Source organism: Pseudophryne corroboree, chromosome 2 (genome assembly GCF_028390025.1).
Source record: "Pseudophryne corroboree isolate aPseCor3 chromosome 2, aPseCor3.hap2, whole genome shotgun sequence".
Lineage (NCBI taxonomy): Eukaryota > Metazoa > Chordata > Amphibia > Anura > Myobatrachidae > Pseudophryne > Pseudophryne corroboree.
In genome coordinates, this window is record NC_086445.1 from 508,028,660 (window position 1) to 508,042,306 (window position 13,647).

General features: G+C 47.5%; 1 protein-coding gene across 2 annotated transcripts in view; it reads right to left on the reverse strand.

The window, feature by feature from the left end:
• MED13 (mediator complex subunit 13) overlaps positions 1-13,647 on the reverse strand; it is a 411,382-nt gene that overhangs the window by 29,912 nt on the left and 367,823 nt on the right. For both annotated transcript variants that reach the window (XM_063954032.1, XM_063954031.1), the window contains exon 19: positions 1,791-1,980. In XM_063954032.1, coding sequence (XP_063810102.1) covers positions 1,791-1,980 — 190 coding nt within the window. The remainder of the gene's footprint in view (positions 1-1,790; positions 1,981-13,647) is intronic.

The following is a 13,647-nucleotide window of genomic DNA, read 5'->3' on the forward strand; positions in this document are numbered from 1 at the left end:
TGAGGGAAAAAATAAAAAAATAAACATGTGCAAACATAACACATTAGTTATGGTACATAAGTAATATGGATAATTTAAAAAATAATTGCAGAATACTGTGCTCCACTCACAATCCAACTGAATGATTTTCTCAGTGATGAAACAATCTTGAGAACATACAATTTCTAATGCACACACTAGTAATCTATTGTACCAATCTAAATAATTACCTGTCCTAGAGAATACACAAAGTTGACATTTTTCAATGTACATTGGGCACAAATATCAGATAGATGATAGTTACCGTATATACTCGAGTATAAGTCGACCTGAATATAAGCCGAGGCACCTAATTTTACCCCAAAAACCTGGAAAAACTTATTGACTCGAGTATAAGCCTAGGGTGGGAAATGCAGCTCTAGCCGTACATAGCCCTCAGTGCCAGATATGCCCCCACAGTGCCAGATATGCCCCACAGTGCCAGATATGCCCCACAGTGCCAGATATGCCCCACAGTGCCAGATATGCCCCACAGTGCTAGATGTGCCAGATATGCCCCACAGTGCCAGATGTGCCCCCCAGTGCCAGATATGCCTGATATGCCCCACAGAGCCAGATGTGCCCCACAGTGCCAGATATGCCCCACAGTGCTAGATACTTAACCTCCGTCGCTCCCGCGCTGTCTTCTGAAGGAGGGACACGGATAGCGCAGTGCGCGGCTCTCCTGTGTCCCTCCTGCGTCAGCGGCGTGTGTTAAAGGAAGTGCCGGTTCGTGCACTTCCTTTAACACACACACTGCCGGAGATGCAGGAGGGACACAGGAGAGCCGCGCGCTGCGCTCTCCGTGTCCCTCCTAACGCTGACTCGATTATAAGCCGAGGTGGCTTTTTCAGCACAAAAAAACGTGCTGAAAAAGTCGGCTTATAATCGAGTATATACGGTAATTCATAAACAACTCAAAATGTGAACAACACTAGCTAATTATTTTTAACAAATGTCATGCAGCAAGTCAGACACAATCATCGGATCCAACTGCTTTTCAAACAATAATAGGATCCGGGTACAGAGTACAAACTTGGATTATGGGGCAGAGCAGCCCAAAATCAGCTGACTGGCCTATTGCACATGGTTTACCTAATTTAAGGTTTAAAATTTGCACAAACATATAGGGGTAGATTCAATTGTGTTTATCCGCAGCTACCACTAGGGCACTGTTTCCCAACCGCAGTCCTCAAGGCACACCAACAGTCCTGGTTTTAGTGATATCCATGCTTGAACACAGATGACTTAATTAGTAGCTCAGTTATTTTGATTTAACCATCTGTGCTGAAGCCTGGATATCACTAAAACCTGCACTGTTGGTGTGCCTTGAGGACCGCAGTTGGGAATGCCTGCACTCGGGGGAGCAAAATGGAGCAACTCAATTGTTGCTCCGTTTAGACGCCAGATAGCCGCGAGGATGACATTTCTTCTCACAGCCTCCTGAGGGGCAGGAAGAAATGTGCGCTAAGTTGGCACTTTGGATGTCTGAACAGGAGTTTGGATGACCAAAGCAGGACTTCAGATGGGGATATCTGTTTTACGAGTCTGCTTGGGTGTGCCATGCATGGGCGCCTAAACAATTGAATAGTGACAATTGTTTGGCAATCTAAACAGGCCCATTTAGATGAGCAAATTAAACGCCCAAAACAATTGAATTCTCCCCGTACCTTTTGAAGGACTCGACATTTTTTTCTTTAAACAAAGTTAAAATAATTTGTCACTAAAGTGAAAAGTAAAAAAAAAAAAATCAAAAAATAATAAGAATTTACCTAGCTCGTATTTGCACACTTGTGCATAGAGTCGCAGTTTGGTAAATGCTTCATTGCTGCCATTAGTTGCCTGAGAAAACCACTCTGCAACAGTCTTCTCTGAAACTTTTTTTGATGCAGTGGTACCAACTCGCATTATGCCATCTGTTAGTTGTTTGGAAATTGCTCGATGCTGCCCAAGTCTACAAGACTAAAACACAAACTAATGGTTAAGGATGTCTGAACAGGAGTTCATGAAAAACTATAATTTTTTAATTAAAAAAAAAAAAAAAAAAAAAAAACAGAAACAAAACCCCTGGAAAGTAAAAGCACAAATACATTACTGATAAAAAGAAGATTTTCTGCATAACATAACATCCATTTCATGTGAAGAATATTGAAACATATAAACGCTGGTCTTAGCTTTATGATTATAAAACACAGGCATTTAAACTGGACAGGAAAGAAGGTTTGTTCTTTCCTGTTAGAGCCTATACTTCGAGATCCATAGGCGACACAGGGATTACACTGGGTGGGATCCTGTCTCTAGGTCGACAGTAACTAGGTCAACAGTGTCTAGGTCGACCACTATTGGTCGACAGGTCAAAAGGTCGACATGAGTTTTTCATGATTTTTTTCTTTTTTTGAACCTTTTCATACTTAACGATCCATGTGGACTAAGATTGGAACGGTAATCTGTGTCGATTGCTTTGAGCGAGGCACCTTGCCCGAAGCATGGCGAGCCATGCGAGGGGACACGGTGCACTAATTGGGGTTCCCGGTCACTCTACAAAGAAAATGACACCCAAAAAAACTCATGTCGACCTTTTGACCTGTCGACCTAAAGACCCCGTCGACCTAGTTACTATCTACCTTCCATACCACACCCACACTGGGTATAGGCTGGTAGAAGAGGCTGGGCACCAAACAGTTAAAATGTGACTTCTTGGCAACCCAGACTTCTCCCTTAAACCCAGCCCCCAGCCAGTCCAGTAAAGTTAGCAAGCCCAGGGAAGGAGCTGGAAGACTGGCACACACACACACACACACACACAGGAAAGTAATAGGGAAACCAGACAGAACAAACCTCCACAAGCCAGGTGTGTCAGGGTGGGAGCCCCATGTCCGATATGGATCTCAAAGAAAAAGATTTAACAAGTTGAGGACATCTCCTTTTCTTCCCAAAGCAATCTCCCCTAGGGGAGAGGATGCTCCCGAGCTGCACTGAGAACTCTCTGCCCATAAGCCACGTCTGTGGAGTTGAAGGTGTCAAAAGAATAGAAGCGAAAAAATGTATGGACGGAAGACCATGTTGCCGCCTTCCAAAGCTGCTCTGCAGAGGCATAGAGGTGGACCGTCTGAGAAGTACCCACCGACACAGTGGAATGAGCAGTCACCACTGCCGGGGCAAGATTTGCTGCAGTGAACGCATGGCAGATGGTCAAACGGAGCAATCTGGTCAAGCTCTGCTTTGAAGATGTCCAGCCCCGTTTGTGAAATCCATGAAGTACAAAAAGGGAATCAGATTTATGGATATCCCTAGTGCGGTTCACATACATCCGTAGGGCACTCAACATCCAAAGAGATCTCGTTCGGCGAAGAATCAAGTGATTAAAAGGCCGGTGCCACGATTTCCTGGTTGATGTGAAACAGAGAAACTACCTTCGGGAGGTAACAGTGTCCGAAGAACGTCCCGGTCTGGATGAAAACCAGAAATGGGCAGCGACACGACACAGCACCCAGGTCTGACACCCTCCAGGACGACGCAATGGCAAGAAGGAATACAGTCTTCCACGTGAGCCATCGAATGTCCACTGAGTCTAAGGGTTTAAAGGGAGAGGCCTGAAGAGCCCAAAGCACCAAAGCAAAGTCCCATATAGCCACCGAAGGTACAAATGAAGTCTGCAAGCCGAGGACTCCCTGAAAGAAAGTCCGAACATCAGGCATCAATGCAATCTGTTTCTGGAAGAGTACAGAAAGAGCTAAAACATCCAGACCTAAATGAAGAAAGGAGGGCACTTGGAAAAAGACTAAAGGACCTGGGATTAACGTCTATGGCTGAACAGCAAGAAAAGTAAGTTTGCCAAAGCCAGTGATAAAAAAAACAGACAGAGGTGGGGTTACGGGCATTCAAATGACAACCAACCACCCTGGGAAAACCCCATAGCTCTCAGGACGGATGTCTCAACAGCAACTCCGTTAAAATGATTCAAGCCAGGCCCGGATAGAAGTACAGGCCCTGTGACAGCAGATCTGGTCGAAAAGGAAGCCGCAGTAGGGCATCAATGGAAATGCCAGGATGTTCCACATACCAAGCTCGTCATGGCCAATTGGGAGCCATCAGGCTAACGGTGCTGCATTCCAGTTTCAACTTGCAGAGAACCTGCATAGAGAGCAAGATTAGGTGGAGGTGGCGGGGAAAGGGGAGGACAAGTACATGCGGTGGAATGCCCACCAAACCACTAATGCGTCCACTAGAAGAGCTCCCCGTTCCCTAGTGCCAGAGCAGTATCTCAGCAGCTTGTGGTTGTGCTAAGATACCATCAAGTCAAAGTCCATGAGGCCTCTACGGTGGACCAGTAGCAGAAAAGCATCCCGACGAAGAGACCACTCGCAGGAGTGAAAGTCCTGCTGGCTTAGGAAGTTCACTTCCCAGTTTTGGACTTTGGAGATGAAGACAGTCAAAAGAGCGGTCAGATAACAATCTGCCCATCTGAGACTGCGGCTTGCCTCCTTCATTGTGCCTCGACTTGGAGTGCCACCCTGATGGTTGATACAAGCGATCGCTGTCACGTTGTTGGGACTGTGCTTGGACCGGATGATGCTGGAAGAGCAGTTGCGCTAGACAGAGAGCTATGAAGACTGCTCAGAGTTCCAGAATACTGTTCAGAATGTGGATCTCTTGAGCCATCCTCGGACCCTCAGAGGCCCACTCGCAGGTTATTGCCCCCCACCCGCGCAGACTGGTATCGGTTGTCAGGAGTAGTCAACCCACCAAAAGGGGCAGTCTATGTCCACGTGGGACCCCTGGAGCAACCACAAAATGGAGACACGTACCTTCAGAGAGAGAATGATTGTATCCATATATACTAATGGGATTTGTTTAAACAGGTCAGAAGTTCCATCTGAAGTGGATTGGAGTGAAAGTGGGCAATTTCCACCACCTGACAGATGCTATGCTGCCGCCGCATCTTTTCAAATTAAAGGGAGGGCTTGGGGGGAGCCCAGCTGTGCAAGCTCCCATCAGTGACGCCGGCAGCTGGGGCATACCCTCATTTGTGACATTGAACAGGCTGGCCAGCCCCCAATAGCGATGCTCCTTCCCCAGCCAGCCAAGCCCTCTTTTTGTGCGCGCAGGGAATCCTAGCTGGAACACTAGATACATCCTCCTCACGTTCCGAGGAAACCTCTAAGTCTGATGCAGACTGGTAGGGGGGAAAGGGGGGGTGGACTTCCGCTGCCATAACTCTGCTTTGTTGCTATGTCTGATGGCCTGTTAAGTTTAGAAGCTTGACAACGGTCATTTAGTGACCGAAACGTTGCAAACAAATCTGTCTGTATGCAAACCCTGTGAAGCCCGTTATAAACAGTGCCCGACTCCTGCCGGTACCAAATGAAAACTGGCCTGCCTTGGGGTGGGGGTGGTGTACAGGGCAGAAGGAGCCTGGGCTGCCAGGAAGTCAACATTTTGACTGTTTGGTGTCCAGCCTCTTCTATATCCTATACCCAGCGTAATCCCTATGTCCCCTAATGAGAGATGAAGAAAAAGGTGTGGTACTGCACTAATAAAAGCTATATTTTATAAGGTTATGTAACACTGGCAGGGCTGTAAGTATCAAGATACGTTAATATCAACTGTAAAAAAACAACAACCATATAATAGAAATGCTTATAAAAGATTATCACATATAAAAGATAATTTCACATATAAATAAGTTCTTCATACTGGAAAAATAAGATTTTACCTACCGGTAAATCTATTTCTCGTAGTCCGTAGAGGATGCTGGGGACTCCGTAAGGACCATGGGGAGAGACGGGCTCCGCAGGAGACATGGGCACTTTAAGAAAGAATTTAGTTCCTGGTGTGCACTGGCTCCTCCCTCTGCCCCTCCTCCAGACCTCAGTTAGAGAACTGTGCCCAGAGGAGATGGACAGTACGAGGAAAGGATTTTTGTTAATCCAAGGGCAAGATTCATACCAGCCACACTGTATAACTTGTGATAACAATCCAGTAAACAGTATGACAATAACATAGCATCAGTTCACGCCCGATGCAACAATAACGTAACCCTTATTGAAGCAATAACTATATACAAGTATTGCAGAAGAAGTCCGCACTTGGGACGGGAGCCCAGCATCCTCTACGGACTACGAGAAATAGATTGACCGGTAAATAAAATCTTATTTTCTCTAACGTCCTAGAGGATGCTGGGGACTCCGTAAGGACCATGGGGGTTATACCAAAGCTCCCAAACGGGCGGGAGAGTGCAGATGACTCTGCAGCACCGATTGAGCAAACATGAGGTCCTCCTCAGCCAGGGTATCAAACTTATAGAATTTTGCAAAGGTGTTTGTACCCGACCAAGTAGCAGCTCGACACAGCTGTAGTGCCGAGACCCCTCGAGCAGCCGCCCAAGAAGAGCCCACTTTCCTAGTGGAATGGGCCTTGACCGATTTTGGTAACGGCAAACCAGCTGTAGAATGCGAGCCAGAGTCTGCTTTGAAGCAGGGCCGCCAAGCTTGTTGGCTGCATACAGAACAAACAGTGCTTCTGTTTTTCGGACTCTAGCCGTCCTGGCTACATAAATCTTCAAAGCCCTGACCACATCAAGGGACTTGGAATCCTCTAAGTCACGTGTAGCCACAGGCACCACAATAGGTTGGTTCATATGAAAGGATGAAACCACTTTTGGCAGGAACTGAGGACGTGTCCCCAATTCCGCTCTATCCATATGGAAAACCAGATAGGGGCTTTTATGTGATAAAGCCGCTAATTCCGACACTCGCATTGCCGAAGCTAGGGCTAATAACATGACCACCTTCCAAGTTAGATATTTCAACTCCACCGTTTTCAGTGGTTCAAACCAGTGTGACTTTAGGAAGTCCAAGACCACATTAAGGTCCCAAGGCGCCACCGGAGGCACAAACGGAGGCTGAATATGCAGTACTCCCTTAACAAAAGTCTGAACTTCTGGGAGAGAAGCCAATTCTTTTTGAAAGAAAATGGATAGCGCCGGAATTTGGAACTTAATGGAGCCTAATTTAAGGCCCAAATCCACTCCAGTTTGTAGGAAGTGAAGGAAATGGCCCAGATGGAATTCTTCCGTAGGAGCATCCCTGGCCTCACACCAAGAAACATATCTTCGCCATATACGGTGATAATGTTTTGCTGTTACTTCCTTCCTAGCCTTTATCAGCGTAGGGATAACCTCAACCGGAATACCTTTTTTCGCTAGGATCTGGCGTTCAACCGCTATGCCGTCAAACGCAGCCGCGGTAAGTCTTGGAACAGACAGGTTCCCTGTTGCAACAAATCCTGCCTTAGAGGAAGAGGCCACGGATCTTCCGTGAGCATTTCATGCAGATCTGGATACCAGGTCCGTCGTGGCCAATCTGGAACAACAAGGATTGTTCTCACTCCTTTTCTTCTTACTATTCTCAACACCTTGGGTATGAGAGGAAGAGGAGGAAATACATAGACGGACCGAAACTCCTCCACGGTGTCACGAGGGCGTCTGCCGCTACTGCCTGAGGGACTCTGGACCTGGCGCAATACCTCTGTAGCTTTTTGTTGAGGCGGGTCGCCATCATGTCTATCTGTGGCAGTTCCCACCGACTCACAATCTGCGCGAAGACTTCTGGATGAATTCCCCACTCTCCCGGGTGTAGGTCGTGTCTGTTGAGGAAGTCTGCTTCCCAGTTGTCCACTCCAGGAATGAACACTGCTGACAGTGCGCTTACATGATTCTCCGCCCAGCCAAGAATCCTGGTAGCTTCCGCCATTGCCGCTCTGCTCCTTGTGCCGCCTTGGCGGTTTACATGAGCCACTGCGGTGATGTTGTCTGACTGGATCAGAACTGGTTGGTTGCGAAGTAAGGCCTCCGCTTGACATAGGGCGTTGTATATGGCCCCTAGTTCCAGGATGTTGATGTGCAGACAAGTCTCTTGACTTGACCAAAGACCCTGGAAATTTTTTCCCTGTGTGACTGCTCCCTAACCTCGGAGGCTTGCGTCTGTGGACACCAGGATCCAATCCTGAATGCCGAATCTGCGGCCCTCGAGAAGGTGAGCACTCTGCAGCCACCACAGGAGCGACACCCTGGCCCTGGGGGACAGGGTGATCAACCGATGCATCTGTAGATGTGATCCGGACCACTTGTCCAACAGATACCATTGGAAAGTCCTCGCATGGAACCTGCCAAAGGGAATGGCCTCGTATGAGGCCACCATCTTTCCCAGGACTCGAGTGCAATGATGCACGGACACCTGTCTTGATTTCAAAAGGTTCCTGACCAGAGTCATAAATTCCTGGGCTTTTTCTATCGGAAGATAAACCCTTTTCTGGGTCGTGTCCAGAATCATGCCCAAGAAAGGCAGACGAGTCGCAGGAACCAACTGCGACTTTGGGATATTGAGAATCCAGCCGTGTTGTTGTAACACTTTCAGTGAAAGAGATACGCTGTTCAGCAACTGCTCTCTTGATCTCGCTTTTATGAGATCATCCAAGTACGGGATAATTGTGACACCCTGCTTGCGCAGGAGCACCATCATTTCCGCCATTACCTTGGTGAAAATCCTCGGAGCCGTTGAGAGACCAAACGGCAACGTCTGAAATTGGTAATGACAGTCCTGTACCGCAAATCTTAGGTACGCCTGATGAGGTGGATAAATGGGGACATGAAGGTACGCAACGCATCCTTTATATCCAGTGACACCATAAAAATCCCCCCCTTCCAGGCTGGCGATGACCGCTCTTAGCGATTCCATCTTGAACTTGAACCTCTTCAAGTATAGGTTCAGAGATTTTAAATTCAATATGGTCTGACCGAACCGTCCGGTTTCGGAACCACAAACATGGTCGAATAATAACCCCTTCCCTGTTGAAGGAGGGGAACCTCGACCACCACCTGCTGAAGATACAATTTTTGTATTGCATTTAACACTATCTCCCTCTCTAGGGGGGAAGACGGTAGGGCCGATTTGAAAAAACGGCGAGGAGGCACCTCTTCGAATTCCAGCTTGTAACCCTGAGACACAATTTCTATTGCCCAGGGATCCACCTGCGAGTGAACCCACGTGTGGCTGAAATTCCGAAGACGCGCCCCCACTGGCCCCGACTCCGCCAGTGGAGCCCCAGCGTCATGCGGTGGATTTTGCAGAGGCCGGGGAGGACTTCTGTTCCTGGGAACTAGCTGTATTGTGCAGCTTCTTTCCTCTGCCCCTCCCTCTGGCAAGAAAGGACGCACCTCGGACTTTCTTGTTTCTTTGTGAAACAAAGGACTGCATTTGATAATGCGGTGCTCTCTTAGGCTGTGAGGGAACATAAGGCAAAAAATTTGACTTTCCAGCCGTAGCTGTGGAGACCAGGTCCGAGAAACCTTCACCGAACAATTCCTCACCCCTGTAAGGTAAAACCTCCATATGTCGTTTAGAGTCGGCATCACCTGTCCATTGCCGAGTCCACAGGACCCTTCTGGCAGAAATCGACATAGCGTTTATTCTAGAACCCAGCAGACTAATGTCTCTTTGAGCATCTCTCATATAAAGGACAGCGTCTTTAATATGCCCCAGGGTCAATAAAACAGAATCCCTACCTAGGGTATCAAACTCCTCTGATAAGGTATCAGTCCATGCCGCTACTGCACTACAGACCCAGGCCGACGCGTTAGCCAGTCTGAGCAAGGTACCTGAATGTGTATAAATGGACTTCAGGGTACCCTCCTGTTTGCGATCAGCAGCATCCTTGAGGGTAGCCGTATCCTGGGACGGCAGGGCTACCTTTTTGGATAAGCGTGTTAAAGCTTTGTCCACCCTAGGGGAGGATTCCCATCGTAACCTGTCCGTTGGCGGGAAAAGATACGCCATAAGAATCCGTTTGGAAATCTGCAGTTTATCTGGAAATTCCCAAGCTTTTTCACATAACTCATTCAGTTCGTGTGAGGGGGGAAAAGTTACCTCAGGTTTCTTTCCCTTATACATATAAACCCTTGTGTCAGGGACAGGGGTTTCCTCTGTGATGTGCAAAACTTCCTTAATTGCTATAATCATATATCGGAGTGATTTAGCCAACTTTGGCTGTAACTTTGCATCATCGTAATCGACACTGGAGTCAGAATCCATGTCGGTATCTGTGTCAACAATTTGGGATAGTGGGCGCTTATGAGACCCCGACGGTCCCTGCGACATAGGATCAGGCAAGGGTTGAGACCCTGCCTGTCCCAATGCATCAGCCTTGTCTAATCTTTTATGCAAGGAATTTACATGATCATTTAAAACCTTCCACATATCCAGCCAATCAGGTGTCGGCACCGTCGGCGGAGACACCACATTCATTTGCTCCCGCTCCTCTCCCACATAGCCTTCCACATCAGACATGTCAACACAAGCGTACCGACACACCACACACACAGGGAATGTCCTTTCTGAAGACAGTACCCCCCCACGAGGCCCTTTGGAGAGAGAGAGTATGCCAGCACACACCCCAGCGCTATATAACCCAGGAATAACACAGTAACTTAATGTTAACCCATTTATATACTTTTTTGTGCCTAATTATGTGCCCCCCCTCTCTTTTCAACCCTCTTCTACCGTGTATCAGCAGGGGAGAGCCTGGGGAGTTTCCTCTCAGCGTGCTGTGGAGAAAAAATGGCGCTGGTGAGTGCTGAGGGAGAAGCCCCGTCCCCTCGGCGGCGGGCTTCTGTCCCGCTTACATTTTATTTCTTTGGCGGGGGCTCCTACATATATACAGTGCCCAGCTGTATATATGTGTTCATTTGCAAGAATGAGGTCCCAAATGCTGCCCAGGGCGCCCCTGCGCCCTAACAGTAACCGGAGTATGTGTAGGTGTGTGGAGCAATGGCGCACAGCTGCAGTGCTGTGCGTTACCTCCAGTGAAGAACACAAAGTCTTCTGCCGCCTGTGAAGTCTTCTTGCTTCTCCTACTCACTCACCCGGCGTCAGTCTTCCGGCTCTGCGATGGGGACGGCGGCACGGCTCTGGGGCGGACGGCGAGGGTGAGATCCTGCGTACCGATCCCTCTGGAGCTAATGGTGTCCAGTAGCCTAAGAAGCAGGACCTAGCTTCAGAGAGTAGGGCTGCTTCTCTCCCCTCAGTCCCACGATGCAGGGAGTCTGTTGCCAGCAGAGCTCCCTGAAAATAAAAATCCTAACAAAAAAACTTTCTATCAGCAAACTCAGGAGAGCTCACTGAAAAGCACCCAGCTCCTCTGGGCACAGAATCAAACTGAGGTGTGGAGTAGGGGCAGAGAGGGAGGATCCAGTGCACACCAGGAACTAAATTCTCTCTTAAAGTGCCCATGTCTCCTGCGGAGCCCGTCTCTCCCCATGATCCTTACGGAGTCCCCAGCATCCTCTAGGACGTTAGAGAGAAAAATAAATAAAAATAAATATATATATATATATATATATATAAGATAGCCTCACAGGATTATCAAATTTCAATACAATTTATGTGGAAAGTCCCGAGAGTAATGATCTGCAGTGTAGAACTACTAGTCCCAGAAATACACCACTGGACCAGCATGTAAAAAGTAGCTATTTAATTACCAGAGAATCTGGCTTAAAATAAAGGTGTGCTGGCACCTGGGAACCTTTATTTTAAGTCAGATTCTCTGATGAGCTGAAAGGCCAACAGAATATTTGAAGCTAGACCATTGAACCAAAATGAGTATAAACAGGCACACTGCACTGGCTGGATGTGGGAATCACCGTCTCTATCAGTTGTCAATGTTCTCTTCAGTTAAAATATACAGTAGTCTGTCATTAATTTCTGTACTACAACGGGAAAATGCAACTGTTTTTTCCCCCGCAGCCACCACTGGATAAGCTCCCAACGGAGCAATTCAATTGTTGCTCCATCTGGGTGCGATTAGCCGCAGGGGAACACATTTCAGCTCGAAGTTGCTGGAGGTGGCAAGCTGAAATGTGTGAAGTCTGCTGTTTGGGCACCCAAACAGCACTTTTCGCATTGCACACATTACTTTAGACGGGTTTAGCTGCTTTATGACACATGTGCGATTAAAAACCAAAAACATACATTTGAATAGACCGATATATCTTTAGGTGTTTGCCCAGCTTAAGATACAACACTAATACCCTCTGATCTTAGCAGGGTGTACACCTCTGCGATGGGGCCAGTAAAAACACTTTGCACTGTGGATTGAGTGATAAGTAAATCCTGTACTGCGAACTGGAGTAGCCTGTGACGCTAAAAAAAAAAAAAATTCTTATATTTATAGATGCAACAAACTTATTCTGCTTCATGCCATTCATCTTGAAGACTCCATTTTGCAACAGTCATGTGTTTAGGGATTTGAGCCTTCTGTTTTCCTGAGACCAGACTAATCTCCACCGATAATAAAAGGGAATTAATGGCCACCCTGACAGTCAATCTTTCAGACCTCTCTAGCTGTGCAAAGTATCCGTCTTGATTAAGGCCCTTGTAAGCCTACGAAGTAACCCCTCAACAATGTATGAGGAAGATCATCTCCTATTGATTAGGAAACACAGAAGATGAGCTACCAGCGTAGACAAAACTTCACTGCTTAGGCATTGGGGCCTCTTCTATATACCCGCCTCCAGGCACTGCGATCTCAGTTTCGTTAACCAGTCCAATGAAGGAGCAGGTAAAAGAGAAGGCAGATGTTAGTCACATAGAACCACATTCTCACGACAGGAGAAGGGACCAGCGACTAATGCCATACAAACCCATAGAAGCTAGGTGCGTCAGGGCGGGTGCCCTGTGGAACCCAGTGTACGTCGCAGAAAGATTTAACAATGGTTTAAGTCTACCATAAAATCGTTTTCTGCAGCGGGGTACATTGTGTTCCACAGGGAATACATTGGGTATGTCCCATAGCAGTTTCTCAAGGGAGGGGACGCACCTTGGCGGGTATGAGAACCCGGCATTTAAAGGAAGAATCCTGGGAGGCGGAAGTATTTTAGGCATAGAACCTAATGAACGTATTCACCGAGGACCACGTAGCTGCCTTGCACAAATGTTCTGCGGACGCGCCACGGCAGGCCGCCCAAGAGGGTCCAACAGACCGAGTAGAATGGGCAGCAGGAGCTGGAGGTCCAGCCTGTGCATAAGCTTGTGCAATCACAATATTAATCCATCTGGCCAATGTTTGCTTAGTCGCAGGCCAGGTACGTTTGTGAAAACCAAAAAGTACAAAAAGGGAATCCGACCCCCTGATAGAGGCAGTCCTCTCCACGTATATACGGAAAATCCGTACCACATCCAAAGACCGCTCTTTGTAGGGCAAACCAGAAGAGATTAAGGCCAGAACCACAATCTCTTGGTTAAGATGAAAAGACAACACCACCTTGGGCAAATAACCAGGGTGAGTTCTAAGAACTGCTCGGTCATAGTGAAATATCAGAAAGGGTGGACGACAGGACAAAGCGCCTAGGTCCTACACCCTCCTACCAGAGGAAATAGCCAGTAGGAATAGGACCTTGACCGTGAGCCATTTAAGGTCCACTAACTCAAGAGGTTCAAATGGAGACTCTTGCAGGGCATTCAGAACAGATAGATAGATCCCATGAGCTACAGGAGGGACATAGGGAGGCTGAATCCGTAAAACTACCTGAGTGAAAGTATGAACGTCAGGAATAGATGCAATTTTTCTCTGAAA